The sequence below is a fragment of the Crotalus tigris genome, unplaced genomic scaffold, assembly GCF_016545835.1.
Source record: "Crotalus tigris isolate CLP2741 ecotype Arizona unplaced genomic scaffold, ASM1654583v1 scf7180000019400.125164, whole genome shotgun sequence".
In the NCBI taxonomy this organism is placed as follows: domain Eukaryota; kingdom Metazoa; phylum Chordata; class Lepidosauria; order Squamata; family Viperidae; genus Crotalus; species Crotalus tigris.
In genome coordinates this window covers 91,999-118,016 of record NW_024097517.1, presented here as the reverse complement: position 1 = coordinate 118,016, position 26,018 = coordinate 91,999, and the positions used below count along the sequence as shown (strand labels likewise).

Genomic DNA, 26,018 nt, shown 5'->3' with positions numbered 1-26,018 from the left:
ATTTCGCAGCTACTCAGATTGTTGGATGGACAGATACAAAAATGGCCAGCTTATCAAGCACTTAGGAGCCGAGGGTTTGGCAGCACAACAGCCAGCCGCTTAATAAATGGCCATCGACACCCCAAACAACAACTAAAAAGCCAAACACCACAGGCACCCTATAAACACCACACACACGGGGATAGCCCAAAGCACACATTCCGGTAGAGAGATGCTTCCGCAGGAGTCCGAAAGTTCGGAGGAATAAACCTTTGATCCCGGCGACAGACCCAGATTGGATCCTGCAACGTGATCCTCGGGACAGGCAAATTTGCCTTCATTCGTAAGGATTGTGTGTCTAAAAGTACCTTTCCCACTGTGGGCGTCTTCCAAAGTGCACATTTAACAATTGCCAGTTAAGAGGTATGAGGAATATTGTCGGTTGTGATCACAGGGATTTTGGAGCTGCGGCCCAGTTGGGGGAAAAAAAATAGGTTAAAAAGGGAAGGAAGTGAACCTCGCTATGAGAAGCCCGATCCCAACTTCCTTTCTAGAGGTAATCCTCGCCTTACGACCTTTTGTTCGGTGACCGAAATTACGACGGCGCTGAAATAAAAGGCGACGCACGGCCGTTTTAACGACCGTTGCAGCAGCATCCCCACGGCGACGGGATCCAAAGCCAAATGCTTGGCAACTGGCTCAAATTTATGAGGGTTGCAGTGTCCCAGTGTGTGTGTGTGTGTGTGTGTGTGTGTGTGTGTGTGTGTGTGTGTGTGACGTGATCCCCTTTTGTGACCTGACAAGTAAAGTCAGTTGGGGGGGATTCACTGAACGACTGTGTTACTTAACTTAAGAACTTCAGTGATTCACTGGATAATTGTGGCCGGGAAGGACGTAAAACGGGGGGCAAAACAACTGTCTCGCTTAGCCACTGGGGAGCCCCATTGTGGTCGTAAGCCGAGGACTGCCTGCGATGTAAATTGGACAGCGAGCACCCAATTTTTGCAATGTCTCGGTCCTTTTCTAAGAATCTTTTTCCCCAGCAAAATGACAAAAAAAAAAATAATGTTTGCGGACCAAAGCTGTTTTATTTTCGCTTTTTTTTCTTTCTTTTTAAAGGTAACTCCTTGATGAAGACCTATTTTCAGCAAAAAGGTATCCGACGCTTGCCATTGCTCTAGAAACCGTTTGTCTGATTTCTTTCCCAGGGTCATGGGGACTCCAGGTGCTCTTAATCTTCTCAGCATAGGTAGTCCTCGACTTATAGGAGTCCACTTAGTGACCGGTCCAAGTTGACCACAGCACTGAAAAGCGACCTACAACTCGTTTTTAGTGACTGTTGCAGCCTCCCCACCATTGTGCAGTTGAAATTCAGAATGCTTGGGCCACTGACTCATATTTATGGCGGTTGCAGTAATCTTCTCAGCACAGGTAGTCCTCGACTTATAGGAGTCCACTTAGTGACCGGTCCAAGTTGACCACAGCACTGAAAAGCAACCTACGACTCGTTTTAGTGACTGTTGCAGCCTCCCCGCCGTTGTGCGGTTGAAATTCAGAATGCTTGGGCCACTGACTCATATTTATGGCGGTTGCAGTGTCACGTAATTCCCCTTTGGCGAACTTCTGACAATCAAAATCAATCAATCAGTGTGGGGGGGGGGGAAATGCCAGATTTGCTTAACCACCCTGTTGCTAATTGAACAATGGCAGCGATTCGCTTTACAGCGGCAGCGAGAAAGGTCGTACAATGGGGCAAAGTTCACTTAAGAAATGTCTCACCCAGCAACCTAAATTTGGGGGCTGAATTGCAGTCCTAAGTGGAGGACTACCTGTGTTACTATTTATTAATTTTTTTGAGTGCCCACCTTACCCCTGAGGTAACTCAGGTCAGTTTACCATGTTAAAAAGAGAACATTTTGCGAAATCTATAGGTAATAGGAACTAAATAACAAAAGGATGAATGCATAATAGAATAGCATTTAGACCAGTGGTTCTCAACCTTTTTAATGCTGCGACCCCAACCGGTCGTAAGTCGAGGACTACTCAACTGGTGCAGCACCGTTTGCAGAATGGGACTTTTGGCAGGCTCAGCAGGGCAGAGACAGCCTGGACAATTCCTATTGGCTTTTGAAAGCCAATAGAATTAGATCTATTCAAGAGAGTCTATTCTATTGGCTTTCAAAAGCCAATAGAATAAAAGGGAGTAGCACAGCTAAGGAAAAGGGGAAAAAATGGCGGCCTGCGTTGTTTGGCGACCCCCGTGAAATGGTCGTTCGACCCCAAATGGGGTCCCGACCCACAGGTTGCGAACCACTGATTTATACTTAGATGCCACCCCACGATGCTTTACAGCCATCTCTGGGCGGTTTAAATGTCAGCATGTCTGCCCCCCAACAATCTGCATCCTCATTTTACTGACCTCAGAAGGATGGAAGGCTGAGTCAACCTTCAGCCGGTCAGGATCGAAGTCCTGGCTGTGGGCAGAGTTAACAATAGCAATAGCACTTAGACTTATATACCGCTTCACAGTGCTTTACAGCCCTCTCTCTAAGCGGTTTACAGAGTCAGCCTATTTGCCCCCAACCATCTGGGTCCTCATTTTACTGACCTCAGAAGGATGGAAGGCTGAGTCCACTTTGAGCTGGCCAGGATCGAACTCCTGGCAGTGGGCAGAGTTAGCAATAGCAACAGCATTTAGACTGATATACCGCTTCATCGTGCTTTACAGCCCCTCTCTCAGCAGTTTACAGAGTCAGCCTATCTGAGCCCCCCCCCCAAAAAAAAATCTGGGTCCTCATTTTACAGACCTCAGAAGGATGGAAGGCTGAGTCAACTTTGAGCTGGTCAGGATTAAAGTCCTGGCAGTGGGCAGTGAGTTAGCCTGCATTAATGTATTCTAACCACTGTGCCCTGGGAAGGGAAGGGAAGGGAAGGGAAGGGAAGGGAAGGGAAGGAAGGAAGGAAGGAAGGAAGGAAGGAAGGAAGGAAGGAAGGAAGGAAGGAAGGAAGGAAGGAAGGAAAGAAATAGCAATAGGACTTATATAATTATATGACATACAAGGCTGAGTCAACTTTGAGCCGGTCAGGATCGAACTCCTGGCAGTGGGCAGAGTTAGTCTGCATTACTGCATTCTAACCAGGAAGGAAGGAAGGAAGGAAAGAAAGAGAAAATAAAGAAATAAATAAAATAAATAGCTAGCTATAGGACTTATATAATTATATGACATATAAGGCTTTGAACTCCTGGCAGTGGGCAGAGTTAATCTGCATTATTGCATTCTAACCACTGTGCCACAGAAAGGGAGGAAGGAAGGAAAGAAAAAGAAAGGAAAGAAAGAAAGAAAGAAAGAAAATAAATAAAATAAAGAGCTAGCTAGCAATAGGACTTATATAATTATATGACATATAAGGCTGAGTCAACCTTGAGCCGGTCAGGATCGAACTCCCGGCAGTGGGCAGAGTTAGCCCTGCAATCCTGCACTTGTAACCACTGTCTCGCTTAGCAACAGAAAGTTGGGGGCCCATTTGTGATGGTAAGTCCAGGACTACCAGGACGAAACCGTGAGCGTGGCTCCCCTTTCGAATCCGCGCCCTGTTTCTGTTTTCCTTCCGTCAAGGAACCACCACCAAGATCACGACCATCCCGGTGACGTCCAAGCCCAACGTCATAGTTGTGCAGAAAACGGCGGGAAAGGGCACCACCATCCAAGGCCTACCGGGCAAAAATGTCGTCACAACGTTGCTAAACGCAGGGGTAAGTACACATCCGCCTGAGAACTGCAACACCAACCGCCGGTGGCCCGTCCAACGACATTGTGTGTTCAGCAACCTCCTCAGATGCCACCTGGGAAGCTGCGTGATCAAAGCGGATTCCTCACCGCTAGTAACTGGCCCAAATTTGGTGGGATGACTGAATCTCAGAAGGATTTAATCGGAGGGTGAGAATTGGGGCGTAAAACCCAACTTGTTTTGGACTGAAACCTGCCTGCATCTTGGGAGAAGTGACTGTCTGGGAAATGAGGGGGTCCTTGGTGCTCTCTGAGCTGGGTGGTTTTCTTGCAGACGTTTCACGACCCAACTAGGTAACATTATCAGTGCTAGAAGGAAGTGGGGTTTGTGGAATGGAGGAAGGAGGAGGAGGAGGAAGAGGAGGAGGATGACGACAACAACTGTGGGGTCCTTGGTGCTCTCTGAGCTTGGTTGGTTTTTTGCAGGTGTTTCATGACCCAACTAGGTAACATTATCAGTGCTAGAAGGAAGTGGGGTTTGTGGAATGGAGGAAGGAAGAGGAGGAGGAGGAGGAGGAGGAGGAGGAGGAGGAGGAGGAGGAGGACAACAACTGTGGGGTCCTGGGTGCTCTCTGAGCTTGGTTGGTTTTCTTGCAGGCGTTTCATGACCCAACTAGGTAACATCATCAGTGCTAGAAGGGAGGGGGGCTTTGTGGGAGAGGAGGAGGAGGAGGAGGAGAACTGTAGGGTCCTTGGTGCTTTCTCCACAGGGGTTGCTGGGACCCAGGATCATTTGTGTGTACAGCATGGTGTTCCAAAGATTGTGAGGGGTCCTGGGTGCTCTTTCAGCTTGCTTGTTTTCTTGCAGATGTTTCATTACCAAACTAGGTGACACCATCAGTGTTAGAAGGGAAGGGGGGTTGAGGAAGAGGAGGAGGAGGAGGAGAACTGTGGGCTCCTTGGTGCTCTCTGAGCTTGGTGGCTTTCTTGCAGACGTTTCATGACCCAACTAGGTAACATCATCAGTGCTAGAAGGAAGTGGGGCTTGTGGAATGGAGGAAGGAAGAGGAGGAGGAGGAGGAGGATGACAATGACAACTGTGGGGTCCTTGGTGCTCTCTGAGCTTGGTTGGTTTTCCTGCAGACGTTTCATGACCCAACTAGGTAACATCATCAGTGCTAGAAGGGAGGGGGGTTTGTGGGGAGGAGGAGGAGAATTGTGGGGTCCCTGGTGCTTTCTCCACAGGGGTTGTAGTGCCCCAGCATCATTTGTGTGTACAGCATGGTGTTAACAAAGATTGTGCGGGGTCCTGGGTGCTCTTTCAGCTTGGTTCTTTTTCTTGAGGACGTTTCATGACCCAACTAGGTAACATCATCAGTGCTAGAAGGTAAGGGAGCTTGTGGGGAGCGGGGGAAGGACTGTGGGGTCCTTGGTGCTCTCTGAGCTGGGTGGTTTCCTTGCAGACGTTTCATGACCCAACTAGGTAACCTCATCAGGGCTAGAAGGGAGTAGGGTTTGCTTTTAAGTTTGTGCTTCCCTAACCCACAAAAAGCCCTTCGGACGTTAAATTGTTCTGATCAAGGGGTTGTTTTTCAGGGAGAGAAAACCATCCAAGCCGTTCCAGCCGGTGCAAAACCCGCCATCATCACTGCCACCCGGCCCATTACGAAAATGATCGTCACGCAGCCGAAAGGGCTGAGCTCTGGTGTCCAGCCAGCGACCAAAATTATCCCCACCAAAATTGTATACGGACAGCAAGGAAAAACTCAGGTACGCCTTTTTTAAATTTTTTTTTAAAGTGCTTGGATGTGAAAAAGGGTCAACATCAGCGGTGGGCAATTATTTTCCCCAAGAGCCACATGAGAAATATATATATATAAAAAAAAACAGATGCAGGAATTGGATATGGCCAGTCTAGAGAAAAGAAGGACTGGGGGGGGGGAACATAACAGCCGTGTTCCCAGTATTTGAGGGGCTGCCACAAAGAAGAGGGATCCATTTCCCAAAGCACCAGAAGGCAGGAGAAGAAACGCAACGGGTGGAAACTAATCAACTTTCTGACATTGAGGACAATTAACCAGTGGAACAGCTTGCCACCAGAAGTTGTGGATGCACCATCACTGGAGGCTTTTAAGAAGAGACTGGATCGCTCTCCTAAAGCCTTTCATCTGCAAAAGCTATATATATATATTAGACCAGTGGTTCTCAACCTTTTTAATGCCGCGACCCCCCCCCAATCGGTCGTAAGTCGAGGACTACTCAACTGGTGCAGCACCGTTTGCAGAAGGGGACTTTGGGCGGGCTCAGCAGGGCAGAGACAGCCTGGACAATTCCTATTGGCTTTGGAAAGCCAATAGAATGAGACTCTATTCAAGAGAGTCTATTCTATTGGCTTTCAAAAGCCAATAGAATAAAAGGGAGTAGCGCAGCTAAGGAAAAGGGGGGAAAAAATGGCGGACTGCGTTGTTTGGCGACCCCCGTGAAATGGTCGTTCGACCCCAAATGGGGTCCCGACCCACAGGTTGAGAACCACTGTATTAGACCAACAAAACAAAACAAAACACAGCAAAACGTTACACACATATACACATAATATATCCTTTTTTGTTAACAGCAATTTGTAACAGTACTCTTCTATTATTTACATGTCCCCCCTCATTCTTCTTTGAAATATTTGCCCCTATTGCCCCATTGTTTCTTATTTACGTTTTCCTTCTTTCATATTCTACTACTTACTAGGAATAATTCATATTATTATTATTATTATTATACACATATCGCCTCTACCAACACCTCATTTTAAATTTCCAACATTATTCATTGTAGTAACTCTTATTTTTTATAAGAGTCGACTGGGATTCCATCTAGGCCTGGTGATCATACAAATATTTTCATATACTGTGCAAAAGCTTTTTTGTTTGGAACGCCCACCAGACCCCTTGTGTGTGGCTTGGCTCACCCATTATCAATGGCTGTTTTCTATGAAGCGGGCCTCAGATTGGCTGATTCCACAAATTCTGGATAAAAAGAAATGTCGAATCGTCTAATAAAGCAGTTTTTCTCAAGCGTGACAACTTTTAAGAGGCGTGGACTTCACCGCCCAGAATTCCCCCTGCCTGCATGGCTGGCTAAGGAATCCTGGGTGTTGAAGTCCACTCATCTTGAAATGGCCAAGATTGAGGAGCACTGATCAATACAGGAAAACCCACGACATCATTAAACTTATAGGAGTGGTCAAAATTGTGGGAAACTTTTTGGGGAAAGTGTACAGTAGAAATGCCATCCTTTGGTTAAGTTTCCACCCATTTTTCTTCTGATTTCTTTATAACTGTAGCCTCGTTCACTTAATAATACGTATTTTACATCGCTTTCTGGGCGACTAGTCAGCTCTTTGCATCATCGCTTTAATTTTATGATGTTTTACAAGCTCACTAAATGAAAGAACACAAAAAACCCCAACCGACTTGATAGCGATCACATAACACACTGACAAATGTCCTCTTCTCGGCTTCAATACGTGACATCGATAACTGGATCCTACTGTGATCTGATTGGCTCATTGCCAAAACAAGATGACACCCGATTGGCTCTCTAAACACTCCTGCTCATTGGTTAGAATCAGATGAAGGAAAGGTACCTGAGATCAACCTGAGCAAGTTGTGCCTCCTTTTTCTGGTTATTTGGCTATAACTTTTCATAGAATGCAGTACAGATAATTGAACAAACTATGTTGCATAATGGCAGAAAGTGAAGAGGAACTAAAGAGCCTCTTGATGCGGGTGAAGAAGGAGAGTGCAAAAGTTGGCTTGAAACTCAACATTAAGAAAACCAAAATCATGGCATCCGGCCCTCTCAATTCCTGGCAAATAGATGGGGAAGAAATGGAGGTGGTGACAGATTTTATCTTCCTGGGCTCCAAGATCACCTCAGATGGGGACTACAGCCAAGGAATTAGAAGACGCTTGCTCCTGAGGAGGAAAGCTATGGCAAATCTAGACAGCATACTAAAAAGCAGAGACATCACCCTGCCAACAAAAGTGCGTATAGTCCAGGCCATGGTTTGCCCAGTTGCAAAGTATGGCTGGGAAAGTTGGACCATAAGAAAGGCTGAGCGCCAAAGAATGGAGGCCTTTGAACTATGGTGCTGGAGAAGACTCCTGCGAGTCCCCTGGACTGCAAGGCGTTCAAACCGGTCAGTCCTAGAGGAGATCAACCCCGACTGCTCTTTAGAAGGCCAGATCCTGAAGTGGAAACTCAAGTCCTTTGGCCACCTAATGAGAAGGAAGGACTCACTGGAGAAGAGCCTGATGCTGGGAAAGATGGAGGGCAAGAGAAGAAGGGGACGACAGAGGTGGCTGGATGGAGTCACTGAAGCAGGAGGCGTGAACTTAAATGGACTCCAGAAAATGGTAGAGGACAGGAAGACCTGGAGGAACGTTGTCCATGGGGTCACGATGGGTCGGACACAACTTCGCAACTAACAACAACAACAACATGTTGCATAATAATAATAATAAAAATAATAATAATGTTGGTAGGGTCTTTGGAGGTCATCTAGCCCAACCCCCTGCTTAGGCAGGAAACCCTATACCATTTCAGACAAATGGCTGTCCAGTCTCTTCTTAAAAACTTCCAATGTTGGAACATTCACCACTTCTGGAGGCAGGTTGTTCCACTGGTTAATTGTTCTAACTGTCAGGAAGTTTCTCCTTAATTCTAGGTTGCTTCTCTCCTTGATGAGTTTCCATCCGTTGCTTCTTGTTCTGCCTTCTGGCGCTTTGGAGAATAAGTGAACCCCCCTTTTCTTTGGGGCAGCCCCTGAGATATTGGGACGCGGCTATCCTGCCCCCCCCTCGTCCTTCTGTTCATTAAACTAGACATACCCAATTCCAGCAACCGTTCCTTGTAAGTTTTAGCCTCCAGTCCTCTAATCATCTTTGTTTACATTCTTGATTAAATGATCTTTCCATTGACATATAAATTTATGGTACTCTCCCCCCCCCCTAAAAAAGTGGTGTTATTAGCCCTCCAACCTCAAAAATACACTTTTCCCAAAAGGTTTCCACAGTTTTGCCCACTACTGTACAGACGTTCGGGGCGCAGCATAGGTAACTGCTATTCGAGAACCGCTTCCGCTGGGCCTCTCTCCCACCCCCTGCTCCCCCCCACTGGCTGTGGCAAAGGTTTGCCCCTGGATCTTGACCCCTGCAGCCAGATCCCTTTGCTTCCCTCGTAGGTCCTCATCAAGCCCAAGCCGGTGACCTTCCAGGCCACGGTGGTCAGCGAGCAGGCGAGGCAGCTGGTGACGGAGACCCTTCAACAGGCTTCCCGCGTGATGGAGACCGGGAACGCGTTCCTGCCAGAGGTGAAGGAGGAACCCCAAGTGTACACCGACAGCAGTTCCTCTTCCGTGGAGTCCATCCAGAGTTCCCAAGGTGAACGGCGTTCCTGAGATTTCTCTCCGGGATCAGCTGGAGTTGCTATTTGCTGGAGAAGTATACTCCTTTTGGGGGAATATTTTGTCCGCCTCTCCAGAGAGAGAAAGCTGTAGCCCAGGGCTCCCCAAACGTGGCCACTTTTAAGACTGGTGAACGTTTCAACGCCCAGAATTCTCACGGTTGAGCTGGGGAATTCTGGGAGTTGAAGTCTACCAGTCTTAAAAGTGGCCAGCTTTCTAGCTAGACTCCAGATTTTATTCTCCCCAGCTAGTTTGGTGAACTTCAGAGAAGATACGGTACCAAGATAGCAGGAGTAGTACCCCACCCCACTCTGAAGATTGACACCACACACACAGACACACACACACACACACCTCTCGGTTGATAATTCCCAGCTTCCCTGATTGGGAACTTGGTGAGGGATTCTGAGAATCTCAGATCAGCAACTTGGGAGAAATTCCCAGTTTCTCTTGTGCAGATCATCCTCAATTTATAACCGCTAGGAAGCCCGAATTTTCCGTGGCTAAGCTGGACGGTTGTGAAGTGAGTTTTGCCGCATTTTACCACTTTTCTTGTGGTTAAGCAAGTCGCTGCAGTTGTTAAGTAACACGGTTGTTCAATGTATCTGGCTTCCCACGGACTTGGCTTGTCAGTAAATCACAAAATGACTCTGGCACACTGCAGCCGTTCTTAATACGAGCCGTTTGCCAAGCATCTGAAATTTTGATCACACGACTGTGGGGATGCTGCAAATGTGAACACCGGTTATAAATCACTTTTTTTTCAGTGCTGTTGTAACTTGAACGGTCACTAAACGAACGTCTGTAAGCCGAGAAGTACTTGTAGTCAGTATTGGAAGGATCTTGAGGGCTTACCCTGCACATGTCCATTGCTGCTGTGAGTCTATCAGAGCATGATTGGTTTATCTTTCCATGCAGCTTTAATCTCAAGTTACCCCATGGGTTCTGGCACAAGGAGTGATGAGTATAATGAGTGGAATTGAGGTAGGAAGGACTGTGCACATGTACTCTGTAGTTTCCAGGTAATTGAGACCTGGTGAAAATACAGGTCATAACCAGCAAGACCATCTAAGTCCAGAATGGAATGGAATAGAATGGAATACAATATAGAAAAGGAATGGAATGGAATGGAATGGAATGGAATGGAATGGAATGGAATAGAATAGAATAGAATAGAATAGAATAGAATAGGAATAGGAATAGGAATAGGAATAGGAATAGAATAGAAAATATAGAATGGAATGGAATGGAATAGAAAAGGAATAGAATGGAATAGAATAGAATAGAAAAGGAATAAAATGGAATGGAATGGAATAGAATAGAACAGAATAGAATAGAAAATATAGAATGGAATGGAATAGAAAATGGAATGGAATGGAATAGAATAGAATAGAATAGAATAGAATAGAATAGAATAGAATAGAATAGGAATAGAAAAGGAATAGAATAGAATAGAATAGAATAGAATAGAATAGAATAGAATAGAATAGAATAGAATACAAAATATAGAATGGAATGGAATGGAATAGGAATAGAACAGAATAGAAATAGAATAGAATAGAAAATATAGAATGGAATAGAATAGAATAGAATATAGAAAAGGAATAGAATAGAATAGAATAGAATCTCTGGTGGACCAGCATCCTTGATAACAAGTTAGTTTGGACTTTCTCCCATGTCCATATGTTAATATGGCCAGCCACAAGCATAACAGAAGGACATGGCTATGGAGACACCATAAAGGATGTTCTGGGGAGGAGAGAAGCTAACCTAGGTTGATGGGAACCTCCCTCCCTCCCTTTGTCTCAGATTCCCAGCCCGTGGTCCACGTCATTGCTTCCCGAAGCCAGGATTGGTCAGAACACGAAATCGCTGTGGATTCCAGTCCCACCATCATCTATCAAGATGTCTCGGGCGAATCTCACTCTGCAACATCAACCATTAAAGCCTTGTTGGAACTCCAGCAGACCACAGGTGGATCTCTCAAACCTTTGTTTCCCCCCCCCCCAGTTGCTTTCCGGAAACTCTTTGGAATCTGTCCTTCCTGTGTTATTTCAAGAGCAGAAAGTTCTCAGGAGGACCTGGTTGGATTCACCGTGCAACTTCCCGTCAGTTTCAGGAGAGGCAGTGAGCTTCAGTGTTAACTCTAGAACGTTGGGTAGATGCCTTCAAGTAAACATGGGAACATTGGCAGGACAAGGAGATAACCCTCCAGTTTTGAGCAACGTCAAAAGCATTGACTTGGCCCCTAGAGGCCAAAGACTGGACTAAGATGAGCTTCAACAGAGCTAGTCTTATATCCCCAGTATCCCAAATCATCTCGTGGCTTTTATGAACTGATTGTTGGCTGTCCAGTTTCCAGCTTGGTGTCCCAAAGGTGTTTTTTTCAGGAGGCAACAAGACTTTCTTGTTTTTTCTTTGATGATGTTTTGCTTCTCATCCAAGAAGCTTCTTCAGCTCTGACTGGATGGTGGGGAATGGGGAGGATTTGCATTCTTATAGAGCAGTGATGGTGAACCTTTTAGAGACCGAGTGCCCAAACTGCAACCCAAAACCCACTTATGCATCGTCGGGTGCCGGGTGGGTGTGGCCCATTGGGTGGGCGTGGCTGCGGTGGTAACGGCAGACTGGTGGGACTAAAAAGTTCAATCAGTCAATTCCAACTTTGCGAGATCTTTTTTTTTCCCGCGAGAAGTTGAAATTGACTGATTGATTGAACCTTTTTTTTTTTTGCACACGGCGGCGGAGGCCTAAAGCGAAAAAGTTTTATAAAACCCAGCTGAAGGCCTAGGACTGGGGCGACGGCACACGTGCCCACAGAGAGGGCTCTGAGTGCTGCCTCTGGCACCCATGCTGTAGGTTCGCCACCACTGGAATAGAGAGTTGTTGAGACCACCTGGAGGCTTAGCTGTGTCAGCAGGGTTACCTGAGTAGTGCAAATGGGTGTGGAGCAGGGCTCTTCAAACTTGGCCCTTTTATGACTTGCGGACTTCAACTCCCAGAATTCCTCAGCCAGGCACGCTGGCTCAGGAATTCTGGGAGTTGAAATCCACGAGTCATGAAGGGGCCGTAGTTCCCCCATGCTGGCTGAGGAATTCTGGGAGTTGAAGTCCGCAAGTCATGAAGGGGCCACAGTTCCCCCATGCTGGCTCAGGAATTCTGGGAGTTGAAGTCCACAGGTCATGAAGGGGCCATAATTCCCCCATGCTGGCTGAGGAATTCTGGGAGTTGAAGTCCACGAGTCATAAAAGCGCCAAGTCTGAAGAGCCCTGGTGTGGAGCCTTCTTGGAACATAGGAGAACAAACCCATCAGGACAAGATTCACCCATCCACCTGCAAGACAAAGGCTGCTCTTTCGAAGACACCAAAGCCCATATTTTGCACCGAGAGGATCGCTGGTTTGAAAGAGGGGTCAAAGAGGCCATCTGTGTCCAAACTGAACAGCCCTCTCTCAACAGAGGGTGAGGGATACGACACCACCCATCTCCAGTCTACCACACAGTCCTTTTAGCATTTCCAAGAAGGCTCCACACCCATTTGCACACCTACTCGGGTGATTTGGAGGACACAGACAAACCTCCAAGTGGCCTCAACGACTCTCTATAAGAATGCAAATGACCAGCTGTCTGCAAGGAGTATAAATCTTTCCATTCCCCACTATCCAGTTAGAGCTGAAGAAGCTTCTTGGATGAGAAGTGAAACGTCTTCAGAGAAAAAACAAGAAAGTTCAGTTGCCTCCTGAAAAAAATCACCTTTGGGACAACCCTGACCTGGAGGATGGAGAATCTCCATAGACTTCCAGCTTGGTGGTTTGAAGCTTCCTTTAAACCAGGGGTCTTCAAACTTGGCCCCTTCATGACTTGTGGACTTCAACTCCCAGAATTCCTGAGCCAGCATGGGGGAACTATGGCCCCTTCATGACTCCTGGACTTCAACTCCTCAGCCAGCATGGGGGAACTGTGACCCCTTCATGACTTGCAGACCTCAACTCCCAGAGGAATTCTGGGAGTTGAAGTCCACAAGTCATAAAAGGGCCAAGTTTGAAGAGCCCTGCTTGAAACAAACCAAGACAGGTATGTCCGTAGGGCGTGGGCCAAAATAATCAAGATGGCAGACCACAACGATACAGTTGGTGCTCCGCCCGTTTTTCTTAGATGCGCCGTAGCTGCCATCTTGACTTTGTGGAACACACCTTGCGGATAACCCTGTAGGCCGGTGGTTCTCAACCTGTGGGTCGGGACCCCATTTGGGGTCGAACAACCATTTCACGGGGGTCGCCAAACAACGCAGTCCGCCAGTTTTTCCCCCTTTTCTTTAGCTGTGCTACTCCCTTTTATTCTATTGGCTTTTGAAAGCCAATAGAATAGACTCTCTTGAATAGAGTCTAATTCTATTGGCTTTCAAAAGCCAATAGGAATTGTCCAGGCTGTCTCCGCCCTGCTGAGCCCGCCAAAAGTCCCATTCTGCAAACGGTACTGCACCAGTTGAGTAGTCCTCGACTTACAACCGGTTGAGTAGTCCTCGACTTACGACCGGTTGGGGAACGCGGCATTAAAAAGGTTGAGAACCACTGCTGTAGGCCCCCACCCCTCCCGCCCCTCCAGGCCTGTTGCTTCATCATCCCTTTTGCTTTTTGCCGCAACAGTCAAAGAGAAGTTAGAAACCAAGCCCCGGCAGGCCACCATCGACTTGAGCCAAATGGCCGTCCCCATCCAGATGACCCAAGAGAAGCAGCATTCTCCCGACAGCCCCTCCATTGCCGTGGTGGAATCGGAGCTGGTGGCAGAATACATCACCACGGGTGAGTCCCTGCTGTGAGGCGGGTGGGCGAGAGTGAAGAATGAATAATGAAATACGGGAGGATTTTATAAAAACAGGGTTGGTGGAAGGCAAAGGGAATAAACCTACTCAGGAATATTGGCTGTTTTGGCGGGGATAAGGGCACACTTGAAATACATTGTACATTGTTTGTTGTTATATGAGAAGAAATATAGGTAATAAAAATGGTCCCCAGGGGGGTGGATGCCCTGTAATATTTGTATTTTTTTATTATTGTTTTTTATTTAGATTTATAATAATAATAGTAGTAGTAGTAAAGTTGGAAGGGACCTTGGAGGTCATCTAGTCCAACCCCCTGCTCAGGCAGGAAACTCTACACCTTTTCAGACAAATGGCTGTCCAGTCTCTTCTTAAAAACTTCCAGTGTTGGAGCATTTACTGCTTCTGGAGGCAGGCTGTTCCACTGATTAATTGTTCTCACTGTCAGGAAGTTATATGTGTTATATGTGCTATGTTTGTATTATTTGTATTTGAATACAATTTAAAAAAAAGAGAAAGAGAGAGAGATAGAAGGCCCACGCCAGGTTGTTTCCAAGTAGTTTGCACGCAGGGAGGAAAGAAGGAGATCTACTAAGTACTTGCCCCTTTGGTTCCCGGTCCCTGAATCGCAGAGATTGGAGATGGGTTGGAGAATGATCAACAACAAATAGCCCCTTCATTAAATAAACAAAGAAACAAACAGAAAATAATTTCAGGGTATGCTACAAATATATGCATGTTCCATTAAAATACGTGTACGGTACCGGATTTGAATATGGAGATGAATTTCAGTTTAACTCATTTTTTTCCCCCATATGTCTATTAGCAAATCCGCTGTGAGATCATGACATTCATCTATTCATGATGGATTCTTAAGAGAGGCTCCATCTTTGCGGGGACAGTCTTGGTGGGGGGAAAAGTTAATTTTCCAGCTTTGCCCTTAGGACGACGACGCTGACCAGCGGGAGTTAGGTCAATTCAGTTAACTAGTTTTTTTGCCTTTACCCGTTTCCTGATGACCTAGTGATGATAGGTACCAACCAGCCAGCAGCAGCTCCTCCATTTTTTAAAGTCTTATCCCTCCGGCATGAGGTCAAAGTCATATTCTTTTCCATCTTCTTTGAATCTCTACAAAGAATTCAAACCAAGGGATGGGAGCAAATGGATGGATTTACTATACAGCAGCCAGGTGACCCTGATTCAGATTGCAAGTTGCACCGCTTGCTTCCTCTTTTAACTCTAATCCTTTTGTCAATCTGCAGATTCTGGAAGGATTCACTGTGTTCCTTCGCATTCAGAGGAATATCTTCAGAACCACATTGGTTAGATATTTTATTTTTATGGTACAGACAAGAGGGACGAAGGGGATGTAGGGGGTTGGGTTGGATTGAATTGGGATGGGTTGACTTAAGTTGGATTGGATTGGGTTCAGTTGGTTGAGTTGACCTGGGTTAAATTGGGTTGGGTTGGATTGAACTGAATCGGGTTGGGTTGGGAGGGGTTAAGTTGGGTTGGGTTGGATTGGGTTGATTGAGTTGAGATGGGTTGGGATGGGTTAAGTTGGGATGGGATGGTTGAGTTGACTTGGGTTGGATGGGATTGAGTTGGGTTGGGATGGGTTACAGATTGGGTAGGGTTGAGATGGGACAGTTGAGTTGACGTGGGTGGGGATGGGTTAAGTTTGGTTGGGTTGGGATGGGATGGTTGACTTGACTTGGGTGGACTTGGATTAGATTGAGTTGGGTTGGGATGTGTTAAGTTAGGTTGGGTTGGGATGGGTTGGGATGGTTGAGTTGACTTGGGTTGGGTTGGATTGGGTTGGGATGGGTTAAGTTAGGTTGGGTTGGGCTGGTTGAGTTGAATTGGGTTGGATTGGATTGGATTGAATTGAGTTGGGTTAGGATGAGTTACGAAGTTGGATTAGGTAGGTTGGATTGAATTGGATTGGGTTGGGTTGGTTGAGTTGACTTGAGTTGGGTTGGCAAAAATGCTGATATTGGCAACTCTAGGAGGCAGGCTCACTCATACATTGTCTGAAGGATCTCAGTGATAGTGTTGTCTGTTGCTTCCAACAGTTGCCACTGACACGTGGGAGAATTTTATGATAACCAGAAAGTTGCAGTCATTTTTTCCCCCTTCTGTGTGCCAGGATGCATAACATGGCTTGAAATTGGCCCGATATAATGAACTATAAGAGAGCCAGGTTGGTCTTGTGCCATAATCAAGACACCAAAGTGGTTCTCTTACAGTGTATTATACTGTCTTACTTAAAGACATAAACACACAATGTCCCTTTCATCCACACTGTCTTTGATTCATAGTTAAGCAGGTAACTTTATGGCAGCAGGTTTCAACCTTGACCACTTTAAGATGAGTGGACTTCGACTCCCAGACATCCCCAGACAGCATGAATTCTGGGAGTTGAAGTCCACCCACCTTAATGTGGTCAAGGTTGAGAAACACTGCTTGATGGCGTCCCTTGGTGAGTGACCTCTTGACTGCTTTGTCCTTCTATCCTTCCAGTAAGCCACCGGTCCCAGTCCCACCAGCCCTCCTCCGAGCCCCAGCGGACCTTGCTTCAACATGTAGCCCAATCCCAGACGGCGACACAGACCTCGGTTGTGGTGAAGTCCATCCCCACCTCTTCGGCAGGCGCCATCACGCACTTCATGCAGCAGGTGGGCTGTGCTCTATGGCGGGGTGACGGGCTTGCGAGCCTTGGGCTGTCCACTCTTGGGGAGCTTCATGAAATTGAAAAGTGATTGTGACACGGGATGTCCAACTTATTTTTAACATGGGTCTGACCCCATAGTACCACCTTCTCTGAGAGGTAGTCCCCAACTTATGACCACAGTTAAGCCCAAAATTTTTGTTGCTGAGCGAGACACTTGCAGAGAATAGACTCACTCCCTTCTAGCACTGATGATGTTACCTAGTAGGGTGATGAAACGTCTGCAAAAAAGCAACCAAGCTCAGAGAGCACCAAGGATCCCACAGTCCTCCTCCTCCTCCTGCTCCATCTCCATCCTCCTCCATCTCCCTCCTCCTCCTCCTCCTCCTCCTCCATCCCACAAACCCCACTCCCTTCTAGCACTGATGATGTTACCTAGTTGGGTGATGAAATGTCTGCAAAAAAGCAACCAAGCTCAGAGAGCACCAAGAATGCCACAGTTCTCCTCCTCCTCCTCTTCTTCCTCCTCCTCCCCCATCCCCCATCCTCCATCCCACAAACCCCACTCCCTTCTAGCACTGATGATGTTACCTAGCTGGGTGATGAAACGTCTGCAAGAAAACCAACCAAGCTCAGAGAGCATCAAGGACGCCACAGTTCTCCTCCTCCTCCCTCCATCCTCCATCCTCCATCCCACAAACCCCACTCCCTTCTAGCACTGATGATGTTACCTAGTCAGGTAATGAAACGTCTGTAAGAAAACAGCCCAGCTGAGGGAGCACCAAGGACCTCTCAGACAGATCTCCTTTCTTTTATGAGGTGGGGGCAAGGGATTCCCCACCAAACCCTCCATGACATTCCTTCGTTCTCTCCCAAGCAGTGAGGTCGCGGGGCATGCTGGCTAAAGATGATGCGGGTGGTACCTGAGCCCATTCCGGGGACCCCCCAGGATAGTTCAGACCCTCCCTTTGATGGGTGTGTCAATGCTGCAAATATTGTATATTCTTGCTTTGACAATGTGCAGAACTGTCTGGTATTTTTGGGGTTAATACAGAGCAGAAGGGGGTGGGGGTAAACCCCCGGGAAAGAAAGAGGAAGGAAACCTTTGACCTTCACACTAATTGGATAAGGTGATATATGACAGCTAATTTAGGGAGAGAACATGCTGATAATTTAACTCAGTGGTTCTCAACCTTTTTAATGCCACGACCCCCCCCAACTGGTCGTAAGTCGAGGACTACTCAACCGGTCGTAAGTCGAGGACTACTCAACTGGTGCAGCACCGTTTGCAGACTGGGACTTTGGGCGGGCTCAGCAGGGCAGAGACAGCCTGGACAATTCCTATTGGCTTTTGAAAGCCAATAGAATTAGACTCTATTCGAGAGAGTCTCTTCTATTGGCTTTCAAAAGCCAATAGAATAAAAGGGAGCAGCACAGCTAAGGAAAAGGGGGAAAAAATGGCGGACTGCGTTGTTTGGCGACCCCCATGAAATGGTCGTTCGACCCCAAATGGGGTCCCGACCCACAGGTTGAGAACCGCTGCTTTAACTGCTCAGAGGAAGAGAACTTAGATCTTAGCATAAAGACTCCGTTAGGCCTGTGCCGACATTTTGTAACAAGAAATGACTTTTAGGAAAATCAATGGCCTGGAAGTTCTTTGAAGTGTTTCGTTAGCCGGAACCATAACAGGGTGTCTTCTCCCTTCCGACATCCAGGCCTTGAGCAGCCACACGGCTTTCACCAAACACAGCGAGCAGCTGGGCGCCGAGGAGGGGGAAGTGGAAGACACGCTGGACCCCCAGACGGGACTCTTCTACCGGTCGGCCCTGACCCAGGTGCAGAAGCAGCAGAAGTTCGGCCAGCCCCAGCTGGAGCAGACCCAGCTCCAAGTCAAGACCTTGCAGTGCTTCCAAGCCAAGCAGAAGCAGACCATCCACCTGCAAACGGAGCAGTTGGCCGCCAAGCTGCCCCAGCTGCCTCAGCTCTCCATCCGGCACCAGAAGCTAGCGCCTCTCCAGCAGGATTTGGCCCCCGCCAAACTGGACTCCCAGCAGGCCGGCAGTGGGGCCGTCCCCCGCGAGCGGCAGCTGCCCACCTTGGTCGCCCAGCCCCAACAGACGGTGGTTCAGGTGCTGGCGGTCAAGACCGCCCAGCAGCTGCCGAAGCTTCAGCAGGCCCCCACGGCCCAGAAGATCTACGTCCAGCCCCAAAGCCAGCTGCAGCTCTCTGGAGCGCCCGAGAAGCAGCCCACGGGCCAGGTGAGAGGGCGGGCAGGGGCGCGGGGGCCCACCTCAGGACTGGCCTGGCCCTCGAGTCCCGCCTTGGCTTCTTTAGAAGCCAACAAGGAGTGTGTGTGTGTGTGTGTAGGAGGCCAACGCTGACTACTCTTGCCCCAAAATGCCTGTTCTCCAAGGAATAGAACACAATAGAATATAGAAATAGAATAGAATAGAAATAGAATAGAAAATAGAATAGAATAGAATAGAAAATAGCATAGAATAGAATAGAATAAACAGAGAATAGAATAGAGTAGAATAAAATAGAATAGAATAGAATACAGAATAGAATAGAAAATAGAATAGAATAAAATAGAATAGAATGTAGAATAGAATGTAGAAAATAGAATAGAATAGAGAATAGAATAGAATAGAAAATAGAATAGAATAGAATAGAAATAAGAATAGAATAGAAAATAGAATAGAATAGAAAATAGAATAGAATAGAGAATAGAATAGAGAATAGAATAGAATAAAATATAGAATAGAATAGAGAATAGAATAGAAAATAGAATAGGATAGAATAGAATAGCAGAATAGAATAGAAAATAGAATAGAATAGAATAGAAAATAGAATAGAATAGAATGGAGTAGAAAATAGAATAGAATAGAGAATAGAATAGAATAGAAAATAGAATAGAATAGAAATAAGAATAGAATAGAAAATAGAATAGAAATAAGAATAGAATAGAATAGAAAATAGAATAGAAATAAGAATAGAATAGAGAATAGAATAGTATAAAATATAGAATAGAATAGAGAATAGAATAGAATAGAATAGAATAACAGCGTTGGAAGGGACCTTGGAGGTCTTCTAGTCCAGCCCCCTGCTCAAGCAGGAGATCCTATACCATTTCTGACAAATGGCTGTATAGTCTTTTCTTAAAAACCTCTGGTGATGGAGCACCCACAACTTCTGTAGGCAAGCAGTTCCACTGGTTAATTGTCCTCCCTGTCAGGAAGTTTCTTCTTAATTCCAGGTTGCTTCTCTCCTGGATCTGTTTCCAACCGTTGTTTCTCGTCCTGCCTTCAGGCGCTTTAGAGAATAGCTTGACACCCCCTCCCCCTCCTCCTTAATTTACCCTGCCTGTAACTACGTGCCATCCCTCTTTTATGTTTCAGGTGCACCAGCCCATAATAACCCAAGGATCGTCTGTTACCAAGATCACCTTCGAAGGGCATCAGCCCCCCACAGTCTCCAAGGTGACCCCTCCCCTCCCGCCCCTCTTCCCCAGCCAGGTGGCTGCCAAGTCCGCGATGGCAGACATTTTGAAGATGTCCATGATGGAGGCCCAGATCGAGCCCAGCACCGGAGGGGACGCGGCGCATAAGACCTGCCCCCCGGCCCACCCTCCTGGCGTGGCCGAAGCGAACCCCCCCTCTGTGCTGAAGGCAGCTCCGGGAGGGGCGCCCACCCTGGGAGCGGCGTCCGTGTTGCAGCAGGTGAAAACCTTGGACTCGCACTCGGGCCCTCTCGGCACGGGGCTGCCTCTTCAGGAGCGGAAGCCGAACCCCCCGGCTCCCGCCAGCCAGTTCATCCGCATCCAGAACGTGGCTCCTCCAAAAGCCGAGGAACTGGCGGCCGAAATCCTGATCCAGGTAAGGCAGGACCGCAAGGCTCCCTTTGGCTACCGAGCGTTCAGCCGATCGGATGCTCTTTTCATTTTTCTTTTTATTATTATTATTATTGAAAAAGTTTTATTGACAATTAACAAAAAAAATTTAAACCTATAAACCCCCCCACCCACCCCCTACACCCCACTTCCCAGAGCCGAGTACAGGGTTATTAACAAACATATTAAACAAAATCTAATTAAATTTAACAAATTAGACAATAACTAAATTCATACTTAACCCTTAACTCCCTTTAAACCAGTGGTTCTCAACCTTTTTAATGCCACGACCCCCAACCGGTCGTAAGTCGAGGACTACTCAACTGGTGCAGCACCGTTTGCAGACTGGGGCTTTTGGCGGGCTCAGCAGGGCAGAGACAGCCTGGACAATTCCTATTGGTTTTTGAAAGCCAATAGAATTAGACTATTCAAGAGAGTCTATTCTATTGGCTTTCAAAAGCCAATAGAATAAAAGGGAGTAGCACAGCTAAGAAAAAGGGGGAAAAATGGTGGACTGCGTTGTTTGGCGACCCCCGTGAAATGGTCGTTCGACCCCAAATGGGGTCCCGACCCACAGGTTGAGAACCACTGCTTTAAACCTTAATATCATAATATTATAAACAAATCCATTTTAAAACAATTATTATAAAGAACCATAATAACAGTAAATAAACTAAATAATTTCCATTATAAAATGCTATTAATAATAATTATTATTTAAAATTTAATCATAAAATAAATGGAACTTTTCAGTTCCATATTTAATCTGAATATAATCTATCCATCTTCTCCATACCATAATATATCTTTCTTGTGTGTGCTCCTTTAAATAAGCAGAAATTGTAGCCATTTCTGCTAAATTAGAAACCTTAAGTGTCCATTCTTCTATAGTAGGCAACGAATCTTTCTTCCAATATTGACCTACCAATAGCCTTGCTGCTGTTACTAGATTCAACATTAAAATAGTTTCTTTGACATCAAAATCCTCAAAAATCCCTAGTAAAAATAGTTGAGGAGTAAACTTTATCTTCCTTTTAAAAATCTTTTGAATGTTCCACCAAATCATAATCCAAAAAGCCTTAATATTTTTACAAGTCCACCAAATGTTTTTGTTTTTTTATTTTGTTTTGTTTATGGGCATATTTTTCAAGCCTGTGTCCCGCCTACGGGCAGGACAAGATGCAACGGGTGGAAACTAATCAAGGAGAGAAGCAACCTAGAACTAAGGAGAAACTTCCTGACAGTGAGAACAATTAACCAGGGGAACAACCTGCCTCCAGAAGCAGTAAATGCTCTCAACACTGGAAGTTTTTAAGAAGAGACTGGACAGCCATTTGTCCGAAATGGTGTAGGGTTTCCTGCCTGAGCAGGGGGTTGGACTAGATGACCTCCAAGGTCCCGTCCAACTTTACTACTATTATTACTATTACTATTATTTTGACAAATAGCTCAAGGTGGCAGACGTAGACCATACCCCATCCTGTAAGGTGGCTTGGGCTGAGAGAGAGGGATTGGTCCAAAGTCGTGGACCACCCCGTGGTCGCGTGATCCAAATTCAGACGCTGGGCAACTGACTCACATTTATGACGGTCGCAGCGTCCCCCGGGGTGACGTGATCCCCTTTTGCGACCTTCTGACAAGCTAAGTCAATGGGGGGGGGAGCCAGATTCCCTTAACAAGCTTATTACTAACTTCACAACCGCAGGGATTAACAACCACAGAAAGGTCGCACAAATGGGGCAAGATTCACTTAACAACTGTCTCACTTAACGCCAGAAAATTTTTGCTTCAGTTGTGGTCGTACGTTGAGGACTGCCTGTATTTCCCTCTGTCCAAATTCCTAGTTCCCTCGGAACGGTTGTACGGTTTAGCTGCTGGAATGGAATGGAAAGGAATAGAATGGGACGGAATAGAACAGAAAATATGGAATAGAAAACATGGAATGGAATAAATAGAATAGAAGGATAGGATAGGATGGGATAGGATAGGATAGGATAGGATAGGATAGGATAGGATAGAAAATATGGAATGGAATAAGAATAGAAAGAGAAGAGGAAGAGAAGAGAAGAGAATATATAGAAAATAGAATAAGAATAGAGTAGAATAGAATAGCATAGAAAATAGAATAGAAAACAATAGCATAGAAAACAATAGAAAATATATAGAATAGAATAGAATAGAATAGAATAGAATAGAATAGAATTAAGGAATAGAATAGAATAGAATAGAATAGAATAGAATAGAATAGAATAGAATAGAATAGAATAGAATAGAATTACAGAATGGAATAGAATAGAATAGAATTACAGAATGGAATAGAATTACAGAATAGAATAAGGAATAGGAATAGAATAGAATAGAATAGAATAGAATAATAGAGTAGAATAGAATAGAATAGAATAGAATAGAATAGAATAGAATAGAATAGAATAGAATAGAATAGAATAGAATAGAATAGAATAGAATAGAGCTGGAAGGGACCTTGGAGGCCATCTAATCCAACCCCCTGCTCAGGCAGGAAACCCTATACCATTCCAGACAAACGGCTGTCCAGTCTCTCCTTAAAAACCTCCAGTGATGGAGCATTCACTGCTTCTGCAGGCAGGCAGTTCCTTATCTGGAGGATCCCTTCGCCCAAAGGCCCCCTAACGCGTTTTCTCCCCTCTTCCAGACGATCCCGCAGTATTCGGTCGCCTGCCATTCCACCTCCAACGTGGTGGTCGAACCCAGCGGTCTTCTGGAGATGAACAACTTCACCAGTCAACGCCTGGACGAGGAAGACACCGTCATGGAGCAGGACATGGACAGCAGCAACGAAGACGGGACGGAGCCCAGCCCGATGCAGACTTCGGAACAGACCTAGTGCATTTTTGGAAACTGGGGGTGCACATTTAGGCAACCACCGAGGGCCTCGGCCGTCGGTGTCCTGGAAGCTCTTAATATCAGTCGTAAGAAGCACTTTGCCTCTCCGAGGTCTTTGCGCAGGCTGAACGCCAGCTTGTTAAAAAAAAAAAGAAAAAGACGACAGTATTGGCGAGACCAGGATCGCGAAACGGTTTGGGTGAGCGAGGCGTCACGTCCGGTCTGGGGAAACCCGACGACAGTGGAATGTATTTTCGTTGGACGCAAGAAAGCAAAGAGACATGCAGTGATATTTTTTAAAAAAATTTTTTAATTATTATTATTTTTCCTCTCCATTATGGTATATTGAAGTTTCGTTTGCTACGACGTTCTGGATTTTCTATTGAAATATTGTGGCAGTTTTTTTGGGGGGGGGGTGTTTCGTGTGTGTTTTTTTTAAAGCCACCAAACTAACCTTCCCTACTTACTCTCCCAAAGCCACAAAGCGGAGCCCGAGTTTGCCGTTGAACGGGTTTTTGGCACAGATTTTGTTTTAACGCAGTGTTTCTCAACCTTGACAATTTTAAGGCATGTGGACTTCAACTCCCAGAATGCTGGCTGTGGAATTCTGGGAGTTGAAGTCCACATGCCTTAAAATTGTCAAGGTTGAGAAACACTGTTTTAAAGGCTAGCTGGATTCTCAAATCAATCGAGGGAGCGTGCTCTTAGGGCAGTGTTTCTCAACCTTGACAATTTTAAGGCCTGTGGACTTCAACTCCCAGAATTCCACAGCCAGCATTGCTGGCTGTGGAATTCTGGGAGTTGAAGTCCACATACCTTAAAATTGTCAAGGTTGAGAAACACTGTCTTAGGGAGAGAGTAAGAATCAGAGAAAGAAGCTGTTTCTCTTTTTTTTCTTTCAAAGTAAATTTTGAAATATTAGCCTTTAAAACAAAAGCGAAGCTAATTTCGAAATATTAATCTTTAAAACGAGCTGAAGTAAACTTCAAAATATTAGTCTTTAAAACAAAACACACAGTCTCAAAACTAGACGCCACACGGTGATGATGATGCTTCTCTTCCCCTTAATTTTCACAGGTTAATTTTTTTTTCTTTTGACGAACCATAGATGAAACATTTCACAAAGCCCCATATTAAACCTTGCTTTTATTTATCTAGAATATTTCAATTTCCCACTCCTGGTCTTGTGTAACAGAGCCAGGACCTGTTCAGTATCTTTTTTTCATATTTAAACTGTGAAACAAGAATTGGTCTAAGATTGGACATCCAAGATTAGAATTTGGGTGCGAGCATAAATATTCGGACTCGGCTTTCTTTCTTTAAAGGCATTTTTTTTTAAAAAAAGGAAAGAAAGAAAGAAAAACCACACAATTTTTCATACAATTATGCGGGAGGCTTTAAAAATGTACAGTGGTCTTTTAATAATTTTGTTTGACTCTGTTGAAAGGGATCCTCCTTCGAACGAATAGTTTTAGTTTGCCCAGGAAATACGTTGGGGTTTTACCATGACTAAAAATAAGTCCAGATTAAAAAGAAACAAGAAAAAAAACCCCAAATCTTAATAATGAAGACACCGCTTTTATACATGTGTGTGCGTATGTGTGTTTGTTTGTGTGCGAGAGAGAGAGAGAGAGAGAGAATGTGTATGTCTATCCACACAGAGAAACTGTACATAGGAAGTTTTTAACTCTTTTGTATAGATTACATTATAAATAAGCATTTTACAATTTTGGAAGTATCTTGTATATAACGGCCCTTCGGTTGAATTGCTGTTTTGTTTTTCGGTTCGGTTCGGATCTTCTTCGTTCCGTTTGGGTTTTTTATTTTGTTTTTCCCCGGTGCTGATAATACTACTTTTAAGCAGGCGCTCCTCGAAAGCTCTAAGACGATTTTGTGTCGATATTTTTATATTGTGATTTTAGTGTTTTGTATAATTAAACCACCCAGTAGACAGAATTCGCCACTGGCTGAAGTTTTGAAACCCAAAACAAAAGTCTGTTTGAGTGTCATGTCTTGGTTCTCACTCTAGAGGGCGCCCTTGGATGGGCTTCACCACCCGTCTCTCTTTCTGATATTAATTTTGATATATAAAGCCTTGCAGAATATTTTTTTTTTCCTTTGAAAGTGAGTGTTTGAAGCCCCAGAGATGATTCAGTGGCTTTTACAGATCACCAAGGTGATCTTTACAAGGCCTTGGTAAGGCCACACTTGGAATGCAGTTTTGGTCACCACGATGTAAAAAAGATGCTGAGACTCTAGAAAGAGTACAGAGAAGAGCAACAAAGATTAGGGGACTGGAGGCTGAAACATATAAGGAACGGTTGCTGGAATTGGATATGTCTAGTTTAATGAAGAGAAGGAGGAGGGGAGACAGGATAGCAGTGTTCTAGTATCTCAGGGGCTGCCCCAAAGAAGAGGGAGTCAAGCTATTCTCCAAAGCCCCTGAAGGCAGGACAAGAAGCAATGGGTGGAAACGAATCAAGGAGAGAAACCTGGAACTAAGGGGAAACTTCCTGACAGTGAGAACAATTAACCAGTGGAACTACCTGCCTCCAGAAGCTGTGAATGCTCCAACACTGGAAGTTTTTAAGAAGAGACTGGACAGCCATTCGT

At 45.6% G+C, this 26,018-nt stretch overlaps 1 protein-coding gene across 1 annotated transcript in view; it reads left to right on the top strand.

Moving 5' to 3' along the window:
- Window positions 1–25,393, top strand: part of EMSY (EMSY transcriptional repressor, BRCA2 interacting) — a 31,100-nt gene extending 5,707 nt beyond the window's left edge. Inside the window, exons 4-14 of the mRNA XM_039362226.1 lie at window positions 1,099–1,134; window positions 3,597–3,733; window positions 5,304–5,477; window positions 8,944–9,142; window positions 10,975–11,139; window positions 13,811–13,966; window positions 15,246–15,305; window positions 16,507–16,661; window positions 18,370–18,912; window positions 20,053–20,529; window positions 23,215–25,393. Of these exons, the coding sequence (XP_039218160.1) occupies window positions 1,099–1,134; window positions 3,597–3,733; window positions 5,304–5,477; window positions 8,944–9,142; window positions 10,975–11,139; window positions 13,811–13,966; window positions 15,246–15,305; window positions 16,507–16,661; window positions 18,370–18,912; window positions 20,053–20,529; window positions 23,215–23,406 (2,294 nt within the window). The 3' untranslated portion in view covers window positions 23,407–25,393. The remainder of the gene's footprint in view (window positions 1–1,098; window positions 1,135–3,596; window positions 3,734–5,303; window positions 5,478–8,943; window positions 9,143–10,974; window positions 11,140–13,810; window positions 13,967–15,245; window positions 15,306–16,506; window positions 16,662–18,369; window positions 18,913–20,052; window positions 20,530–23,214) is intronic.
- Window positions 25,394–26,018: the final 625 nt, after the last annotated feature.